Source organism: Anolis carolinensis, chromosome 1 (genome assembly GCF_035594765.1).
Source record: "Anolis carolinensis isolate JA03-04 chromosome 1, rAnoCar3.1.pri, whole genome shotgun sequence".
Lineage (NCBI taxonomy): Eukaryota > Metazoa > Chordata > Lepidosauria > Squamata > Dactyloidae > Anolis > Anolis carolinensis.
Window position 1 is genome coordinate 318,864,323 of NC_085841.1, and position 22,915 is coordinate 318,887,237.

Below are 22,915 nucleotides of genomic sequence, written 5' to 3' on the forward strand. Positions count from 1 at the left end.
GCATTATAGTTTTACTCCAATAAATCACGTCATCTCAGGAAATGTTTAGAGGGCCATAGCTTCAGTTTAGTCATTTTGGCTTTTTTGCAAGCAAACTTCCCACTTGTAGTTTCCCACTTCTGCTGATTTGTTTGTCCCCCTACTGCTGAAGTAATGGGTGGAGATATAGAACTTATTCTGTTGAATGATGCCAACATATGGTAGTTTAGCGGACCTTTTGCCATTTACAGTCTTCTCCCACATTTGTCTTTCTGCAATGTGGAATATATCTGCCTTCAAAGCATACGATATCTTAGTGCTAAAACATCACTACACTTTCATGTCATCTCTTTCTGGTTTGCTTGGCATGTATGGCTGGAATGGACATTTACCTTTGAACTCAACCAGCTGTTTGTCAGTGATTAGATCTGTCCAGGCTGAGTGCCACATTTCAAGCTGCTCAGCAAATATAGTTCACATATTATGAAAGGCAGGCAGTTTATCAGTGACTCTGCACATTACTTGCTTCCCTTTTATCAAACCTCAAGTGCTTTCTGAGTGCACAAAACCTCTTCAAGCTGATTGTTGTTTTCAAGTGACAATACTGGAATATGTGTTGTCGAAGGCTTTCATGGCCGAAATCACGGGGTTGTTGTGTGTTTTCTGGGCTGTATGAGGATGCCTTCCATAGATATGGGCGAGAATACTTCTGGAACATGGCCATACAGCCCAGAAAACATACAACAACCCCAATACTGGAATAATTGCAACTGGATGTCCCAGTTACTCCAACGTTTCATGTTGTCTACACTCCAACCACAGTTTGAACTTGGCAGGATTGCTCTTGCTTGATACATGCTTACCTCCCTATTTGTTTCACAGATTATTCAGGAAGGGATTCTTTCTTTGAAGAACAGTTCAAAGGTTTCTAAAAGGCTTCTTCATTTGCGTCCATCCTTGTCCCAGGGCATACCCTGGTGACATCTTTAGTTGAATTGTGGCAAAGTTTTGTTTGCAGGGCTATCTTTCTGACCTGCTGGGAGCCACTGAGAACAATCTTTTATTGTTTCCCCCCGAAATGCCCTCAAGGAGGTATGGGCAACATGTTTGCCCCCCTGGGCCATTTTAGACTTAGAAGAGTTTTTGTGGTGAACTATCTGTAGATCTCTACCAGATCATTCTATCTCTATTTTTCATAGTATCAGTACATCTATTTGTTCTTTCCTGAATAATATTGAGTGTGTACATGTTTAAGGATGCAAAGAGTATCAAATAATATTTGAAAAATGGCCGAAGACTTGTATTTTGAATTCTTGGGATGACCCTTGAGATGACCAGAATCTTCACCTTCTGAGTTTTTCTCTGTGAGCAATGTGCATGTGGTCATTTTGGCCTGGAATCAGTATTTTATATTAGGAAACAGTCTTTTCTGTGTGGAAAATTATTTTGCAATGCAGAAATATTAATTTCCACACAGGATATGCTCATTTTGGCAGAAAATTAGTGGTTGTTTGCTTAGTAGACAGAATTTTCAGTGGAATAACATGTTATGTGCAGGAATTAATATTTTAAATTTTATACAGAATAAGTCCCAAAAATATGAATAGTCTTCAAAAACAGTGTGATTTAAAAAAAACCCACCTTTCTTGCATTAGGAAGAAAATTCTGAAATTACTCGTTGCTACCTTTGAGAATAAACTTAGTGAAGAATTACAACCCTTTGCTTGCTGTCCACTTGAGGAAAGGGTTATTCTCATCCAAAGGCCTACACAAGCTTTTAATGTTCAACCACAAAATTGCACGGTGTTTTGGTTTTGTTTGGGTTTTTTTTCCCCAATATCTTGCAAATATTTGGATTTGCTGGAACAGTTTTTTACCAGCAATTTATTCAATTATTTCTTTATTACATGAAAAAAAAACTACCACAGCTTATTCCTGTCCAAATTGTTTAAAACTTTTCAGGTAATGTTTCTATAAAATTTTGTACGTCTAATTGTCTGAGAATTCCTCAACAAAATGTGACATTTGCGTATAAAACTGTCCAACATGTTAGGATAGGATTTAATTATATCTATTTCTCATACTTTCCTTCTTTCAGACACACTGATCTGAAATTACTTTGTCTTCCATTGAGTGTCATGGCCTTACTTGCAAGTAATGAGAAATAAAGCAGATTTCTCTCTTGGGTCCTTTTGTTTGTTCGGATGTTTTTTCCCCTTTCCTTTTGTTTTGCCCTCCTTCAGATTTTGATATCCACAGTGACTTGAATGTGAACGAGTGCTATTTTAATTCTCCTTAAACTTTCACACAGCACACAGTGCCAGCTACTGACCCAGCAACATGTATGCCAGCTCAGCAGTGAATAATCACTTTAACTACTCTGTGTTTTTCTTCTTCATCCATGAAGCAGAATAAATGCTTTTGGCTTGTATAATGCATTCTTGTAGCACTCTGTCAGATTCTTGTTTGTGATTTTGCTTCTCCCCCCACGTCTTTCTTTTTCCCTTCTGGTGTGGATGAGTATTATTTTAAAAAACCAAGTAAAATACATATATTTACCTTCATGTGCAATGCTGTACACTGTCCCTTAAAACTAAGTCCCATTTGTTTGGGGGGGGGGGGTTATTCTCATGTAAGCAGGCATACGACGGCAGATTTAAATTTGTTGTGCTGGCTTTCCCTCCAAGTAGTGCATACTGGTTAAAGAGGTTAATGACAATATCAGTGTGGGGTTTTTTTTCCGTTCCACTATCAATGCTGGGAGCCTTTTTTTTAAAAGAAAAGAAAAGGGGAGTAGAGTTGTACAGTTAAGTAGTTATAGATGAGTATCATTGTAGTATGTTGAATTTAGTATTGCATCAGTTAATTTACACTAACAAAAGTTGAGCAATTAAAATGTTGGCTTTCAGGATCTAGAGATTGACATGGGAAACTGCTGAGCCTATTAACAGCATCCTTTGATAGCATGGGCTATTTGTCGCAACTGCTGAATCTGGCAAGCGTTTTTGGCACTCCTTTTGAGTGCTTTCAGCCTTTTCTGGCAGGAAAGTAGTGGTGACAAAGAGTTGCCGGTAATGTCCTCAGGACCTTCTCTTGAAGGAACAAAGTGAGTTGCCTTACAACAGGTCAGACTATTCGGCTAACCAGGCCAGCGTTGTCTACCATGACTATCAATAGTTCTCTGGTCTCAGGCAGATTTTTTTTCTTGTTGTTTCCTACCTGATTCCTTTAAATTGAGAGTAAAAGTAGATGTCTTTGCATGAAAAATGTGTGATCTCCCTAAGATCTCTAAACATTAGAATAGTACCACTCAAAGTTGTAGTCTGTGGACTGGTGCCACCCCACAAATCATCAGCTTCTGATCCCTGGTATATTTCTATGAAGAAATAATTGCAACCAGTCAACATGGATATGGTACAGGTTGAGCATTCCTTATCCGGAATTCCGAAATACTCCAAAATTGACCATAAGGGTTGCTAAGATAGTGCTTTCTGATAGTTCAATGATAACAGACTTTGTTTCATGCACAATATTATAAGTATTATGTATAAAATTACCTTCTGGATATCTCAAGGACATATATGCAAATACAGGTATTCCAAGATCTGAAAAAAATCTAAAATCCAACACTCTTTTGGACTCTGTATTGATCATTGGTGCATGGGAGAGAGAGAGAGAATACTGGTCCTCCACAGATATCTTAAGATATGCTGACTTTGGAGACATGTTGGTTTTGAGAAGTGATTAAAAATCTGTAATGATTCTTGTTCACCTCTGAATCCAACTAAAACATTGTCGTTTTCATATTTCAAATATCCAACAGACATGTTGACAAATACCCAATATAAAGTATAGGTCAAAATAAGCTGCTTCTATTTACTGAGGTGCCAGACACTCCCCCAACACATACACAGACCTGTCCACTGTGGTACGTGCTTTGATGACATCCCAATTGGATTACTGTGATGCGTTCTACGTGGGGCTGCCCTTGTAGACAGTTCGGAAATCATACTACTCCATTGCTGAAACAGCTTCACTGTCCTACCAGTTTCCGGGCCCAATTCAAAGTGTTGGTTCTGACCTTTAAAGCCCTACACGGCCTTGGTCCAGGCTACCTGAGACAGCATGTCCCCCGGTACATCCCTGGGAGATCTCTTAGATCTAGCAAGGAGATCCTGGTGTCGACAGTAGCCTCTTCCAATCTACACCTCAAGCTTTTGGGGGAAGCTTCCTTCTCCAGGGCTGCATCTCTTATGTGGAATGCCCTCCCAGGCAAGATAAAATCTGCCCCTACCCGTCTCAGGTTTAGAAAAAGTCTTAAAGCATTCTTTTTCAAGAAAGCCTTTGACTGATTGGATTTATTGATATAAATATATGATGGCACCCAGATGGCTTTTAGGCACCTTTGATTTTAGGATTTCATAGTTTTATGCTAATATACAGGTTTTAATGTTTTTCAGCATTGTCAAATATTTGGTTTTATTACATACTGTTTTAATGTTTGTTATTGTTTGCATTTTATAAAAGCTGTTAGCTGCCTTGGGCCCTTGAGTAGGGAAAGGCGGGATAAAAATTGCCTAAATAAATAAATACACATATGCAAACATATAACTGTGGGGTGTTTTTTTTTTTTTTTGAAAATGTATACTTTATTTTTTGGGCTATATTATCTACATATGTCTCAGAATACAAAGCCACATACTAGCATGTGATAACTACAGTGTTCCCTCACTTATCGCTGGGGTTAGGTTCCAGGACCACCCACAATAAGTGAAAATCCGCGAAGAAGGGACACTAGATTAATTTTAATATTTATACATTATTTTAGTAATTATACACTATTTTAAGTCTTTATCAACCAATCGTGTGTTGATAAATCGCCTCTTTCTTCTCCCGTTGCCGCTTGAGCTCCTTTTCTCTCCCTTTGGCTTCTCCTTCCTCCCTTTCTTAGGCTGTAAATTGTGATTTTTTATGATTTATAATAGTCTTTTAGAGTTTATTGAAAAACCGCAAAACAGCGAATCCCCGAAAAGTGAACCACAAAGTAGTGAGGGAACACTGTACATTCCAATGTTCTGCAGAAACCCTAAGATTGTAGTAAAGAGTTTATTGTAGGACCCAATTTTCAGTTTGGGTATATTCAGCATTTGAATAAGCAGGTTTATATTCAGCATTTGAATAAGCAGGTTTCAGACCAGGGAAAAACTGTACAGGTCAAATTCTTCATCTGACTGAGCATATCGAGGAAGGCTATGAGAAAGGCTGCATTACGGGAACAGTTTTTGTGGACCTTACGGCAGCCTATGACACAGTGCAACATAGAAAAATGCTGCATAAAGTCTACCATATCACCCGGGACTTTGACTTTACAAAAACTGTCCAGACCCTCCTAGAAAACCGCAGCTTCTATGTGGAGTTTCAGGGCCAGAAAAGCAGATGGAGGAGGCAAAAGAATGGTTTACCCCAAGGCAGCATTCTTGCACCGACTTTATTTAACATCTTCACGAACGACCAGCCACTACCACCACTCACAAAGAGTTTTATATATGCTGATGACCTTGGCCTCACAACACAAGCGAAAGATTTTGAAACAGTTGAAAAGCAACTCACTAATGCCTTGAAAGATCTCTCCAGCTACTACAAAGAGAACCACCCAACCCTGCCAAGACACAAGTGTGTGCTTTCCACCTACGTAACCGTGAAGCCAACAGAAAACTGAAAGTTACTTGGGAAGGCCAAGAGCTCGAACACTGTTTCCATCCTAAATATCTTGGTGTCACCTTAGATCGAACATTAACATATAGGAAACACTGCATGAACACCAAGCACAAAGTAGCTGCACGCAACAACATCCTGCGGAAACTGACTGGCAGCTCATGGGGTGCAGACCCACAAGTAATAAGAACATCAGCCCTGGCCTTGTCTTTCTCAACTGCAGAGTATGCCTGTCCTGTTTGGCACAAGTCTGCCCATGCGAAGCAAGTGGACATAGCACTGAACGAAACATGCAGAATAATCACAGGATGCCTTAAACCTACACCTGTTGATAAACTCTACAAGTTAGCTGGCATTGCCCCTCCTGACGTGCAACGGGAAGTTGCTGCTAACGGTGAGAGAAATAAGGTTGAACACTGTGAAAGCCACCCACTGCATGACTATCAGCCTCCTCCCACCAGACTCAAATCAAGGAAGGGCTTCATGAGAACCACCACTCCTCTTGAGGGTCCTCTAGCAGCAGCAAGGGTGTCCCTCTGGGCAGCTAACCTGGCAATTCTAACTGGGTGCCCCCCCACGAGGGTCTTCCTCCAGGGGCAAACCAAAAATGGACAACTTGGAAGTCCCTGAACAGACTCAGAAGTGGAGTGGGCAGATCTAAAGACAACTTGGCGAGGTGGCAATACCTGGAGGAACCCTCCACCTTGTGTGACTGTGGAGCAGAACAAACAACTCCGCATATGTATGCTTGCCCACAATGTCCTGCCTCATGCACGGAGGAGGAGTTGTTTAAAGCTACGGACAATGCGGTTGCTGTTGCTCGTTTTTGGTCTAAAACTATTTAGTTGCTTGTGATTTCCTTTTTTTTTTCATCATTTTAAAATGTATTTGTTGTGCAGTTCTTTTGACACAAAATAAATAAATAAGCATTTGAGAGGTTACATAGGTTTTCAAAGATATCCGATCACAAACATTTTGATTCAGAATTGAAATGCATAGTAATATATTTAAAGATTGTAGTTTATGACTCCCTTTCTGATTTCAATGTAAGGCTTCACAACTATGTTAGACCTTTCCCACCCTCTTAACTCACTTTGTCCATCCCCCTCAAAACAGACTTATTTTGACACAGCACATTATAAAACTCAGAGCCTGATAATTTGTGATCATATTCCATGTGACAGACTTGATTTGCTTTTACTTTATATTGCTATCCACTCATGGCTTTGTTCCTTAAATAGTTACCTTTTCCTGCACATTGTAACAGATACATTGAATTATGTATGTTTGAAAGGTACTTGAAGGAACCTTTACTTTAATCATTATTCTTATCTTGTCTTAGAAACCTATTGTTTGGAAGGAAAAAAATGGCCTTTCGATATGGCAATTATTTTCTTATCAATTTCATATTTTCATATTCTTGTGTTTAGCTGGCATTCAGTACTTGGCTTTGCATTTAGCGCTGCAGGAAATATTTTAAACATTATTATTACAAAGAAAGAAATCAGAAATCAAAGTGAATTCTTAGTACAATGCTGCTGTGCAGGAAGGTGCAATTGCTGTAACAGCAGCTTGCATTATATTCTAGAACTAATTCACAGCTTGAGAAAATGTCCCTGCTGGGGAAGAAATGTAGGGGAGCTGGCAAGAGTTTTACCACATCTGTTCCCTGCTGCTAATAAGCTTTAACCTGTTTCATTTTTATTGTGCTTACTGTTTAGATATTTTGCTTCTAAAATTATTTCCGTAACTCTGAGAATACTTAAAAGGGTTCATGGCATGAAGGGCTGTTTAAATGTGTAAGGCTGTCAGGGAGGGAGATTACAGGCCATAATGAATAAGATGGCTCTTGTCTGTTTCTTCTGTTTCAGAGTTCAAGCAAATAGAAAGCCTAAGAGTCATAGGAGTTTTTATATGCATATGATATTATGTATGATATTTCTGTATTACCTCCCATCCCACAAGGGCTCCCAAAATGATGAGCAAATGAAAGCAATTTAAATTACATGTTGCCCAAACAATATATTCAATTGAAGTAGCTGTGGTTTGAGTGTTGAACTATGACTTTGGAGAACAGGGTTTGAATCCACACTTGGTCATGAAAACCACTGAGTGACCTTGAGCAAGTCACAGTCTCTCAAGAAGCAAGGAAAGACCTTTTCTGAACAAATCCTACCAAGCAAATTGTGTGATGTGGTCACCATAAGCAGGGCACACAACAAAAACAACAAAATTAGTAGAAATGATCTGATATTTCCATGCATAACTGTTGTCTGTGTGCTATGTATAGTTATGTATATGTATGTATTGATGTGTATACAGTATGTACAGTATTTGTGTGTGTCTATTTATATATATGAAGCAAAGTAACAAAGTAACCATATACCTGTAAAATAAGAGAATGACCAAAAATTTGCCTGAATCTGCCATTTTGCTAGGCAGCCTCTGCTGTAGTGAGACAGGACGTTCTCTTAGCTTCCTCTCTGAATCCCCATTAAACCTTAAAAGCTGATCTAGAATGTTTCTTAGCCCTCTAAAGAACATTTTTGAACATGTGGGGATTGCAGAGAGAAAGGGGGATCACACCCTCTTAATTCCCCTAATGGAATTTCCTCCTGATGGATGCAGTTTGATCAATGACCTCGACCATTATGTCATTAGGCCAGTCTCACCATTTCGCCCCCCAAAACTGTTTCAGATGCTAAAGAGGCCTTTTTAAAAAATTAAAAAGTAAAACTGACATTTACCTCCTAGTTTAGAAATAGTCACTTCTGGATATAAAACAAGGGAGGGAAATAAACATGCTCCAAATCTCTTGCATTGGAAACATTTTGGAGTTGTTGTTTTATTTAAAAATTAAATGGTGGAGACACATCAGGACAACATTCCAGGGTCTCATGGGGGGAGTGGGAGGTGTATGGTCCCCAAACTTCTGGTAGTTGCCCACCTCAGTCTTCAAAAACTGAGTGTGGGGGATCATGCCATTTACATTACAGTTCAGTATTTCTGATATGCTATTGGTCTCCTGATTTACATTCAAAAATTTATTCTACTTGGGAATTGAGAGTTACCATAACTTTGGATGAGTTCGCTTGGTTGCGATTTATGAAGATGTCTTCTATGATTTCATTAGTTAGCTTCTAGTATACACTTGTCTCTAGGTTTAAAAAAAAGTTTATTCTTCGTTCCAACAAGAGTAGCCCCATTGGATTAATAGAATTGACTGAAGTTTTGACTTGCAAAGTGTAAATTTATTTGATGGGTGTACTCTAGGTGGGATTAATATTTTGATCTGTAATAAGCTGAAGGAAGCCAGGTCATGCAAGAGAACATATTTCATTGGAATAAATCCACCCCATCTACGTTGTATTCAGTGCAAAACAATAGTAATGATATGTTGTCGAAGGCTTTCATGGCCGGGATCTCAGGGTTGTTGTATGTCTTTCGGGCTGTGTGGCCATGTTCCAGAAGCATTCTCTCCTGACGTTTCGCCCACATCTATGGCAGGCATCCTCAGAGGTTGTGAGGTATGGAGAAATACCTCACAACCTCTGAGGATGCCTGCCATACCTCACAACCTCTGAGGATGCCTGCCATAGATGTGGGCGAAACGTCAGGAGAGAATGCTTCTGGAACATGGCCACACAGCCCGAAAGACATACAACAACCCAATAGTAATGATAAATTGTTTAAATTAGTCCTGAAAATGTGAAAACTATATTGAATACAATGATAGAAATCAATAAAACTAAATCCATTTTAGACCTCTAGACTTACTAACAAGAGTAATGAAGCCTGCATCTATGAATTTATAGAGATAGAATTATTGGCACACAATTCTCATCATTGAAACGCACAAAAATACATTGGTTGCTGGATATGTTTCTTTTTGGTGGTGGTATTTATTAGTGGTATTAAACAACAAATATACATGAAATAAAATCAAGATAGAGCAAATAATCTGTTTTATAAGTCAGATATTACTTGATTGTGGAATATCTCAGAATTATTCTTTTCCCAAAAGCTGTCAGTTTTATTTATATCTGACAGAGTTATACTGTTTGTAATATCACAATTTGAACTCTTTTCTGGAGTTTTATGTGCTAAAAATAATCTGCTCCACAGATTTACTTTTACTGTTATACAGTGATTTGCAGTGTGCGATAATATAGATGATAAATATCATATAGGAATTAATATAAATGATGACAACTTTTTATGAAAAATAATGTAAGTTCCGTTGATCATATCCAGGTTGCATGCATCTCTTTTAAACATACATTCCTACTTGTTATGTGCCTTAGGATGTTGGAATTTCCTTGCCATGGCTCCTTCCTGCATTGTCACTTTGACATTGGAAACTCAGATCTTATGGAAAATGTCTGCTCTGTTGCTTTGCTCTGGTTTATAGAAAGGGAGACACTGATGTGGAAAGAACAGTGTTATGTCCTCCTAAAAGGTCTAGGGTTTCTCAGGTTAACCCAATTTTGTACTGTCAGCTCCTACACTATTGCATAAAGAAAAAAAGAGGCCAAAGTGAATGTTACCAGGTCATAAGAGAAATGGCCATAATTTCTTGTAGCAAATTTTTCATGTGCAGATGTCATCAATGTCTATGTTTTCATGTCCAGAATCAAAATAGGGTTTATAGTGCTGTCCATTTTTTAAATTAAAAAAACCCATCTTCAGTTCATGTGGTAAGATGTTCTGTATTAATGTCCTTCCATTTAGAGATACCTCTCATAGAAAACATGTGTGAACCCAAGTGCTGGTTATGGCCTATAAAGTCCTGTATGACTCAGGTCCAGGCTATTTGGCAAGTTTTTTCTCCCGGTGCAAAATTGCCTGGACCTGAGATCCTCAGGAGAGGCCCTTCTTTTGGTCCCACTACCATCGCAAGAAAGGTTGGTGGGAACAGAAAGGTTGATGGGAAGGCGAGAAAGGGCCTTCTCGGTAATTCCATGTATTTGAATAGGCCTTAATGGTTTTAATATTTATTTTTAATAGTTCCTTGATTAATTCTATTTTAGTATTTATGTGTTTTAGATTTTAAGTTGTACACTATATTGTTTTTAGTATTTGTCACCACTTAGAGTCTCTTTTAAGAGAGAAAAGGTGGCATCATCATCATCATTACAACCGTTTTAGATGTTTCGGTCCTGAGACTTTCCTCGTCAGCTTAAAGGCCAGGATTGCAATTGTTGCCTCTTTTTTTGATTGCTAATTTACTATTTCCTTTATCAAATTAATCATTTGGCTGGTTAACTTTCTACTTCTGCTGTCCAAAGAAATGGAGATTCCTTATCACTCAGCCGCTTCCAAATTAAAGAAAATGAATACTGAGTTGCTAGATCTACAAAGAATTGATGGGATCACACAAGAGAAAGATAATATTACCTTAAGGAGTTGTAGTTTTTGAAAATCTTCAGTGGCAATTTTGATTATGATCGTATCAAGATTAATGAGCCTATAAATTATACATTTGGAGTTTCCTTACACTGCCTGAAGAACAGAGCACACCGGTTTGAGTTTCAGAACAAAGTATCCTACCAACAATGGGCCTGGCATTTATAAAGTGCAGATTCCACAAGGAAAACTGCAGAGAAAAAGGTATAATCTCTCAGAAAAGAGAAATGAGCTTATTTATATGTCTGTCCATGGGCCATGCAAATCTCTTGGGTGTTTCAGTGGATGAATATGCTTGATAGTCACGGCTGTACAACTTGTCTTGTGAGTAGCGAGAAACAATACACTCACCATTTTCTGAACATTATCTGGACTATACAAAATAGCCACAAACTCCAAAAACTGTTCTCAAGTTCAATAGTCTTTAATAGCAGGTTTATTTTTTCTTTCTATGAATGTTTACATTGACATTTCTTTCTCAAAGTCAAAGTGTGCATTTTTTTGAGCAATAATTGCAGTTTTCAAGTTTCACTGATTCTGCTGATACCTTCAATGTGGGTTTCTTCTGGGTACAAGACTTTATCAAAATCTCTAATAGAGTTGTAGGACTATATAATTTAATTATCTAGCATTTTACAAATAAAATATACATTTCAACCCAAATAGTTTTAATGTGTACTGCTTTATTAATTTTGTAGCAAATTTGCTATGATCAGATTAATTATGTGGTATACTAATTTTCAGTTTTTAAAACAGGAAATATTGATTGCAACATGGTAAGAATTTTCTGAAATCTCTGGGAGCATTTCATAAAGTACCTGAACGTATTTTAACTTATTTTTGCAAATCACCAGATTTGTTTCCTTAAATAATATGCAAGAAATGCCCTGGCTAAGTGTTATACACTAAGGCTGTTTGTTGGAATGGGGCTGTTCTATATCTGTCGTAAATTTTGCAAGTGGTGCAATTTGGATTTTTTTTTTCATGCAAGTAATTGAACAGATTATCTAACGGCTGCTGTGGAATTTCAGAGGATAGATGAGGCTACCATTATGTACAGAGGACTTGAACAGCCATATAGCTTGAGGAAGGACGTGGGAGATAATGGTTGGCTAAAAGCAGGTTTTGTCATGGGAATAGCCTTCTTGTGTTGATTGTGCAATTGAACGAAAGAAACAAATAAAAAGAACTAAAGCTAGATTTTCATTGCACTTTACACGAGTGTTACTTGAATGTATATATACAGAAAAGCAAAGTAATTGAAAAATAAACCTGGAAACTATGGAGACCTTTTTTTCAGTGTCTAGCTCCTTGTTCTTTGAACTATAAGAGTTCATACTCTCTAAATTGATACAGATAGGTTGTGTCTTGTTCAAGAGAAGAATGTAAACGGATGGCACAATACTGATAAAGAGTAATTTTATTGATTGTAAGGCAGCAGGAGAATAAAGACTCTAGCCTACAGTGACCAATTCTATTCAGTTATGATTTAGAAAATAAAGAGTAAGGAATCCGTTGATGGTAGTGCTAGCGATAGCACAAAAAGATGTTGTGGTACAAGTGATGATCATGTAAAGTGAAATAACCTCACTTTCAGTTATTCTCTATGATAGGATGGTCTCACTTCCATGCAGAAACATAAAGGGGGAGCCGTTACCATTTTTGATTTCTATAAGTTTATTATTAGATTTTGCCAACCAAGATTATGCCCTCACAGTGCCATTAGAGTAAAACACAGCAAGGCAAATATATAGTACATAGAGTTGGCAAAGGCAGATGAGTGATATAACTAAAGCTCCTTACTTTCTTCTGAAAAGCATTCATTACTTGCAATTCCGGAATCCAGAATACTCCAAAATTGTCCACATGGGTGACTGAAATAATGACACCTTTGCTTTTTGTTGGCTTAGTGTACACCAACTTTGTTTCATACAGAAAAGTATTGAAATTATTGTGCAGAAAACTACCTTCAGGCTATGTGTATCAAGTGTATATGAAGATATCTCATTATGTATGTACAGTAGAGTCTTACTTATCCAACATAAACGGGCCAGCAAAACGTTGGATAAGCAAAAATGTTGGATAATAAAGAGGGACTAAGGAAAAGCTTATTAAATGTCAAATTACATTATGATTTTACAAATTAAGCACCAAAACATGTTTTACAAGTCTGGCACTTGTTTGGGAATGTGGCTGCACTTGTGTTGTTGTTGGGTGTGTTGGCCTGCTGTGCGTTGCTGCCTAGAGAAACAGCTGTGGATCCGAGCTGGAGGCAGACTGCGTTGGATAATACAGAATGTTGGATGAGTGAAGGTTGGATAAGCGAGACTCTACTGTATATGCAAATAAGGTATTCCAAAACTCTAACATTCAAAACACCTTTTTCCCCAAGCATTTTGTATAAGGGATATTACAGTAGTGATTCTCAGCATTTGGCCCTTCAGATGTTTTGGGTATCATTTCCAAGAATCTCCAGCCAGCAGCTGAATATTCAGAGATTTTGTGAGCTGAAATCCAAAACATCTGGAGGAATAAAGGATGAGGACCATTATGTTAGAACCCTATTTCAATTCATACATTCTGAAACATTACATAATCTATATATTGTTCTTTTCTTGGCTTCAAGGCATCTTTCCTGTATAGCTCAACACACACAGGACCTTTTTTACATTATACAATGACAGAACTATTATTATTATTATTATTTTATTTTTATACCCCGCCCCATCTCCCTGAAGGGACTCGGGGCAGCTTACATGGGGCCAAGCCCAGACATCAGACAATATAAAAACATAGCTATAAAAGTATGATTTCACTTTGACTGCCACAGTAACGTACTGTGAAACCCTGGGATTTTGTAGTCTGATAAGGCTTTCTGATTGAGAGTTCTAATTTCCCATCCCTAAACTACAAATCCAAGGATCCTATAGTATGGAACCATGGTAGTTAAAAGGGCATGATAATTGTTCAGTGTGAATGGCCAGTGCTGAACAGCATGTAGAAGTGAGCAGCCTAGACTTCTGATGCAGGCTTACCCTTTCCCCTTCAGATGTTGATTCTCCATGGTTCTTGATCTGTTGGATATGGCTGCTACTGGTCACATGAAAGCACTAGTTCAAGAAGTGATGCATTAGCAATGTCAGATCAGTTCTTAATCTTAGAATGATACATTTGGGTTGGGTTTTAATTTATTAGCATTTATTCTGTCTTTGTCCAAATCTGCTCAATTAGCACTCATTGGCATGTAGAAGATATTGCATCACAAACCTGCAATGGAAAGATCTTTGAATGAACACACTGGTTATCTTTTGCAGAAATTAGCTTAATCTCAAATGCTGGATGGATATCATTTGTACCGAGGAGTGCCTTTAATGTTTGTGTTCTATATACAGCTGGGATTATTGTATAGCTTTTGGCAGGCTCTATTTTCAGTGGTATGGGGCATGACAGTATCTGTTCACTGAAGATCTGAGCATGAATTGTGCCAGGAAGGAAACAAATCTAATGTGAGATATGGAACAAACTGGTCATGGTGTTCATCAGTACATTATATGTATTATCTCACACACAGAATAAATCAGTTTAAAAATAATACCTGTGATGTTGGTTTCTCAGTCTGGATCTCAAACTAAATAACAATACAACAGCATTATAATGAATGGAACATGCATGCTCTGATGGCACTTCTGCAAGGAATGAGAAAGAAATATTTCACAACTATCCCAGCTAAAGATCCTGGGGAACTTGGAACCTTATGCTCCCATGCAGATTTAACATGGAGTTATGGCATTTTATTCCCCAGAGTTGTGGGGAATAAAAAGTGTAACACATGGCACAGTCTAGCTTTTTAAAAAAGAGCAAGCACCATAGAGATACGTAAAATTAGCTATTAGAGGTGTGTGCGGTACTCATTTCTTCTGTTTCATTCATTCTTTTGTTCCTTTCAGTTTGGGTGGTAGCACGAAACAGGAACACCCCCCTCTAGAAGGAAAATTAGAACAAAGTTTTAGACTATGTATGTGGGCCTTTGATTTACTCCAACATGGCTCTTTTTATCTTCCCAGGAAATTGCTGAATCTTTCTAAGGGAACAAAACTAATTAAAGGTACTCCTAAAGAACAGTACAGACTAAATTCAGTCTGGTCTGTAATAATCCCCATGTCTATAAGCCTGGATGAACACTGGAATCCACACAAGCCATATGGGGTATCATTATCTCAAAATTAGCCGGAATCAGAATCCATTGTTCCAACATAATATAAGTTGAAGAAACTAGAATGAAATAAGCCTGCAGAGCTGCAGTCTCTCGGTAATCTATTCAGTAGCATCCCAGATACACTGAACACAACATTTTTTAATTCTAAAAGATGCACAAGGAAGATTTTGACCATACAGCATTGTCCTTTCAAGACAGTGTTATGGTAGTAACAGGAGCAGCATTCACTTCATGTTTTTTCATTAATGCGATTCTAAAGAATGGTTTGAATCTCACTCAGTATTGTAACCACATTGTTCAGAAAAGAAATGAAATAATCTCTAGCTAGTGATGGTTGGAAATAACTTCTCGGGTGATGTTTTTATGTTCTACAAAGCCAACCTATCTGTTTTTAAAAAATGAGTTGGAGGCCATTTGAGTAAGAGTTCCTGCGATGTTGAGTGAGGGGGAAATCCCTGGAAGCTCCATCACACAAACTCATACTTTAAAGGTTGAGGCCTCCGTAAAATGTGAGCTTGCATGAATATGTGGGTGCATAGCGCACAATCTTTCACTTGGAATGATGATCATTTGTTGAGTTTGAAATTGTACTTTTGCCTTGGCCTAATTCTTCTGTATTTCTTGCTGTATTCTAAATGGCAGCTGAAGGCAAGCAGAAATACAAAGTAATTGATTTAACAACCTAAGACAAGTACAAGAAAGTAGGAAAGTTTTGTCTCAATGCTTGACTTGACCTGAGACAGCTTTTTTAGACTTATTTTCTAAACAGTACCTCAGCACCTTGGGCCAACCAAGTGGCCTTTAAGCCTCAATGAGCATGACTTTTTTTCTCCACTGTAAACCTCCAGTATTCATCTTTTCAAACTGTTTTGCAGTACTAGAAACAGAATTATATTGACAAGGTTAGAATTCATCTCCTGGAGGGAGACTACTGTGCAACTGCTAAGTGCTAATATAACATTTATGTGTTGGTTCCTTAATAACAGCCACAGTTTACCTAATGAAAGTACTGAAAGCAAACAGTACTCAGCAAGATTTTATTATGACTGAAGTGACTGCAATTTGCGGCAAATTATCCCTATTTTTGTTCCCATATCAAACACAGACTTGCTAAAGAAATTGCTACTAGTTTTTGGTGTGGAATTAGACTTTACTACCGTTAATCTAGATGTAAGTGCATTTTTCATGTAAACAACTCATGAGGGTCAAGCAGCAGAGACTTTTCTGTGAAAGAAAAATGCTTGTCAATAACTTTGTGAGTGAATTTTGAAATAAAGTGCTGGTACCCTATCATTATCCCTTCCTCTCCAAGTCGAAAGAGAGTGGATGAAAATTGAGCATGTGAATTGAAAGCAGAGCGAGTGTTATGCCCTTATCGACCTCAGGTAAAATTACTGTTTTAACTTGTAATTATTTTTCCATTCAGAGGTCAGACAATGTACAGTATTTACTATTCTGAACTGCAATGTAAGCAAATTGGTACATAAAAAGTTGTTACCAGTTCATATGCAGGCAAAGGCAGTCTCAGTCATAAATACTACCATTGCTTGGCTTTTTGGCCTTTGTCTAAAATGAAAGAAAAAAAGTAGGGAGGAAAACATTGTTGATGTAGAAGAATGTTTCATGTGTTTGAACAAAAGCTTAATTATTCATGAACATATAGGAGAAATTTGATTCCTACTTAAGATTTCAAAGTACACTATTTGGAGTTTAAAATTTGGAATGATTTCTTAACACTGTTCAGCCCAGCGCTGTCCACAAGAAGAGCTGGGGTTGCAATTTTGGTCATAACAAAGGGTTTCTTTTAAATGTTTTATCTCCATAGTTTTAATTACATTTTTACATATCTTTGTGTTTGTGTTCTTATCCATAATTGTTTTTAATCTTTGTAAACTATCCAGAATCCCAGTTTTGCAAAATAAATAAAGTAGTATATAATGTATAAATAAAAACAACAGTAGTATTGTTTCCCATCTCTGGTGTATAAAGAGTATTTCTTTTTAGAAGTAAAATACGTTATCTATTTCTCACCTGGTGAGCATTCTTCCCATTGCCATCCCATCATGCGGAGAATAAGGAGGGTTCAGTGCTTCCTCTAGCGTTTGCATGGCTGCACCTTTTAGCTCCGCACTTCCCTTTGTATGATCTGGTAGACCACATTGATCATGGCCTCTGAGGGTTCATAGAGTATATCTTTCATACAGCCACTATACTGGGTGGCACCGAGCAGTATGTTTGGGATGTTGTTCATCACACTGTCATACTGGGCAATCACATAAACTCTTTCATATATAAATATTGTAGTGAATATGACAATTTCATCATCAGCTTTAGAGAGTAACTTCTCTGATGGATATTGAGTAGGCATTTTTAATGGGCAAAATGAATAGCATAATGGTGGCCAGTGGATCAAGGGCAGGGACTTTCAGTATGGGCAATAGTTAGAAATATAGCTTTGTACAGTGAGCCCTTGGTATCATCTGAGGTTTGGTTTCAGGATGGATGCTCAAGTGCCATTGTATACAATAATATACTGAAATTGTGTCTCTTACATAAAATAGCAAAATCAAGATTACATTTTTGGATTTTTTTAAAAATATTTTCGATCTGTAAATATAGAATCTATGGACATAGAGCTGAATATCATATACCAGTTGGTGTTATTCTCTTTTCTGTGTAACTATGATTGCTTCATTCCAACTTTAAAGTCACCTAATATCCATGTTTATGAAACTTTGTGAAGCCCTGTCTCTTCATGTAAAGTTCTTTTTTTTTGCCAAAAAAATCTAGAGCTTTCTAAAATCCAAAGTTTTTTTTTTTAATTTCTAGGCTGAAGATGAAGATATGAACGAACCAGCAACATGTGGAAAAGTAGTTGTGGTTGTAGTACCATTCCTTCCTAGAACTGCATCCATTGAATGGCATGTCATTGCGATTATTGATGAGCAGCAGCAGAGAGAAAAGCTTGTGCTGATGAGGTCATTGGAAAGCTGCCAAATTGAATGTGAAGCTGTGCAGTCCCGTCCAACCTGGACTACAGCTGTTGCCATATCCTTGAGTCTGACTTCGCCATCACCTTCTACAATCAATTTAGACAGAGTCCTATATGACATGGTGGAAATGTTTAAGCAAGCTATTGAGAAGCTGTCAGGAGATTGCAACACAACCCCTCTGGGCTTTAGAACTTTCTACCGGAGGAATATCATTGAAATGGATACACTGAGAGTAGGTAAGTTGCTAGCTTGTCTTCATATTTTAAGATGTTATAAAGAATGTCATAGCTCACTGGATGTAATATAAAATCTCCATATACAGAGACTACCTGGATTTTTCCTTGGAGTATTGGACACTTTAGAGGCCAGGGTTTGAATCTGTGCTCAGCCAGCCTTTGTAACTGTGGACAAGTTGCACTCTCTCAGTCTCAAAGAATAGCAAATACAAACCCTCTCTGAACAAATCTTGCCAAGAAAATCCCCTGACGGAGTTGCCTTTGGGTCACCATTCCCCAGAAATGACTTCAAGAAAAACAATAACAAAAGACCTCTCTGTGACTTACCTGCAAAATAGAGCTTAGTGCCAGTGCTTAGCTAGACATCCAACTCAAAATGAACACTTACAGCCATATGTATTATAATGTTTTATTTGGCAAAATGTTCAAATATTTCATATTCATCATGTCATATCCATCAGTAGATTCACTGGTAAAATACAGTATGATATCAATTGATGTTTTATGGCTCTAAATTCTTGATAATTCCTTAGAGGCTATAAACTGGGCAATATTACAAAATACATGTACAACGTTATCTTCAACTTATTCCTTAAGATATGTAGTTTTTAGATGTGATTCAGGGACCATAATGCCTGTTCATTTCCTCTCTCAAGACTTTGGTTGAGTAGACAAAGGGATCAAAAGTATTGCCAGACAGTGAGAAGACTTAGTAAACAATATTTCCTATCTGCCGTCTCATTGGTACTAGAGTTACACTTAATTGTATCAAGATCAATGCCTGTAATGAAGTTTTCAAGAAATTAGAAAAATCACTTCAAAGTGAATAAAAGGTAGGGCCTAAATGCACTGTTTTAGAACATCATGTAGAGGTAAGAAACACTAGCCTTATATGTGGAACCTTTTCTCCCTGCCAGCTGTTTCTGTGGCAAAAATACCTTTGATTTCGCTTGGGAACATAGCACACAAAGAACATGTCTCTTCTTTCTCAGATGTATCATGTTCCTAATGGGCTATCAAGATTGTAGGTCTTCTGAGAAACAAGATGTCAAGCCCAGTAGTAAGAGGGTACAGCGTCTGATATGTTGGGGGGCCATGTAGCTGTCCCAGCCTCACCTGAGAAATAGAGGATCTGTTTAAGGAAAGAAACAACTCTTCCATGAATAATTTTCTTCTGCAAGTATAGTCTCTTAAGATTGCCAGGGGCTCAGTATATAATGAACATCCATTATCATATAACAGAAAAAAAATGTGCTCTTTGGGGGCAGTGGGGCGAAGGACCTATGGCAATGAATATTTAGAATAAAGTAACCATGATCTTCATAATGCAGTAATTCATAAGATATTAGCCAGACAGATGAAACTTGCTAGCCTCTATATAAGCATGAGAATGAATTTTTCTGCTTCTGCTAGAAGACTCCTGCTGTGGTCCAGCATGCATCCACAATAAGCTTGAATTCACTGCTGTTTATTGAATTGTATTGTTCCGATCTGGTAGGGCTGCTAAATAGCTGCAGGTCTCATTTTCTTCTCATGAAAAGTCAATGGTGTTTTGTGATTGTCATCTGTGTGGGTAGGAATCAGGCCTGCCTTGGTGACTCACACATGCGCAAACATATAAAAAAGAAGATATTTGCAAAACTCAACTGATCCATATTAATTAGCTGACATAAATGTTAGCCCTCAAAGATTGTACTGCCCTATTTTTTTAAACCTAACCTGCAGCACTATTCAGAGGAAATTCAAGTTGACATTGCTTAATAGATTTAAAATATAAAAATAGAAGGCTTTAAAAGTGTGGCATAGAATAAGCACAGCTAATGCATAAAGCAAGGAATGAACATATAGCCTAACAGAACATTATTTGTTGTACAATGCTTTGTTTTAAGAACTAATAGAATATGCTTCTAGCTTAAAAATTGGCTGTTTTCCCCCTTACACTTGCTTTTCTGAGTCTCAGATGTTTCAAGAAAAGTCTAGTAATTCTCAAAATAAGAAATTGACTTATATTTGATTATGATAATTTTTATTTCAAAATCAAATATCAAGATTATATATGTGAATTCCTTGGTGCAAGAATTCAGGTAATCAGTATGTGGCTTTCAAGATTTGTGTATTAGCCTTGTTCTGATTCTCATAGATATGCCCCACTATTTCTAGGTAATTTATAGTAGATCAACAACGTTTCCAATTTTAAAAACAAAGACCAGTTTTCTCCATACCTCACAACCTCTGAGGATGCCTGCCATAGATGTGGGTGAAACGTCAGGAGAGAATGCTTCTGGAACATGGCCACACAGCCCGAAAGACATACAACAACCCCAAAGACCATTTGCTTCCTTCCAGATCAGACAATGAAAACAAGAAACCTTTGGCATGGTGAAACAGGAGTAGATTTGTGAATGAGGAGTGGGTGCATAAGTTGGTCCAGTATTGTGAACTTAAAGTTAACTGTAGCAGCCATAAAATGCTAATTAGATCATGTTAGTCCTCCTCTTCTCTGTACACTAAGGTACATAGTGTGTTTTCAGAAGTGTTTTGAAGGAGAGAAGGGTGGGGTCCATTTTTGTTTTTTTAGGAAGGGAGTTCCAGAGGCAAGGAGCGATCATGGAGAAGGCCCCCTCTCTTGTTCCCACCAACCGTGCTTGTGAAAGGGGTGGGACCGACAGGGTCTTCTCCGCTGACCACAGTGTGCTAGATGGTCTATATAGGGAGATGTGGTTAGACAAATAGCCTGGACCAGAACGTTGTCTACTCCAGGTTGTCCGTGTTCTGGTAACCACCCATGTGGATTACTATAACATGTTAGATGTGAATAGAGCACATTGTTTGAGGAAAAGATTCCTTTGAACAGTGCTACTCAAAGTTGTGATCAATGGATCGGCACCAGTCCATTAGCTGACAGACCCTGCAGAATTTCCAGGAAAGATGGAAACATTGCCTCCAATGGGCACAAACATGGTACAAGTCCCTAGCATAAAATAATTGCCAGTCCCCCACCAACAAAAGCATTGCCTAAGGCAGAAGCTTCAGTTAGTAAAGAATCTGGTTGCCTAAATTCGAATGGATACAGTCAGATGTGTGCCACAACACAGATTCTCTCTCACACACACACATATATACACATTTATTATCCCTTTTGCTTTCACTTAAAGGTTATTCCTAAATTCCAAAATAGTTGACACCCAAAGTTACATACCTGTAATCCATCCCTTTCTAGATCTGCCAAGGAGTTTGTTGTCTGGGTTTCTTTATCAGGGTCCTGGTACCACTGACATTCCTATATTATGCTAAAGCACCTATTTGTCCAGGAATTTATTTATTTATCATATCTGATTCATGCATAATCTGATCTGTGTTTTACGCTCTTGCTTTGGTTGTATGATGCTTGTTGTTATACAGTTTTATTTTATTTTATTTCTGCCATGTTACATTCTTCCATGTCTCGGGTATCTGACCCTTCAGTAGTATGAAGGACTCTTTCAAACCAAACAGAAGGTAGATCAGGATCTACTGTTTGAATTTTGCAATAGACCAACGTGTTTTCATGACTAATCCTTTCAACAAACTTCATAACAAAAAACATTTTTCATTCCAATTTAGGCTGTAAAATAAAAAATGGAGACAGAAACAAGAATAAATTTGTGTGTCAAAAGATTTGTATGTAAACTCCTGTTCTCATTTTGAAAAAACACATCCTGAATATTATAGGCTGCTTTCTCTGCTGTTTTGTCCCTGCCACCCTGAACCACTGTTTTACACCTCACTCTGAAAGACTAAGAAAAAAGAAAGTAGGTCATTTAGGTCTAAAGTCACCACTCCTAGTATGTCCTAGCCATAATTATTCTGAGTTACTTTGACCCTTTCTTTACAAGAGTCTGCTGGGATCTAGGACAAATACCATCAACAACATATCTGATCAGAGTTTTAGTAGCTATTTTGATTTCCACAGAACATGAAACAAGTGAGACTATTCTCTGAACCAAACAGAGAACCTTTTTTTGGACCTTAAATAAAAATAAATAAAATAATAAGCTTTCAATACATTTGGGAGGGGAAGCGTGTAGCAGTGTTTAGCTAGTTGTGATAGCTGTCTTGAAGCAATACATCCCATAAAACAAGGTACAATTGATTAGACTGTTAGCATTTTTCCCTGACTTTGAAAATATAAAAATAGAACTCATCTCTTATCATCCTTTGAACTGTATCTACCCCTGAAGTTCATTTCCTTCAAGGCCATGGTTGAAGGGGGAAGCGCTTTTCTTAAGTAGAACTTGAAGTTATTGGAGGGTGGGAAAAGGGAAACTCTCCTGCAAATTTCAAATGAGCTGTTAATTAAAAGCATGTATTTCTCCCCCTTTTGTCAGAAA

The 22,915-nt window shown here is 37.7% G+C and overlaps 1 protein-coding gene across 3 annotated transcripts in view; it reads left to right on the top strand.

Annotated features, from left to right (window-relative positions):
• Window positions 1-22,915, top strand: part of dph6 (diphthamine biosynthesis 6) — a 320,194-nt gene that overhangs the window by 215,758 nt on the left and 81,521 nt on the right. For all 3 annotated transcript variants that reach the window (XM_062968214.1, XM_008103108.3, XM_008103101.3), the window contains exon 14: window positions 18,146-18,545. In XM_062968214.1, the coding sequence (XP_062824284.1) occupies window positions 18,146-18,545 (400 nt within the window). The remainder of the gene's footprint in view (window positions 1-18,145; window positions 18,546-22,915) is intronic.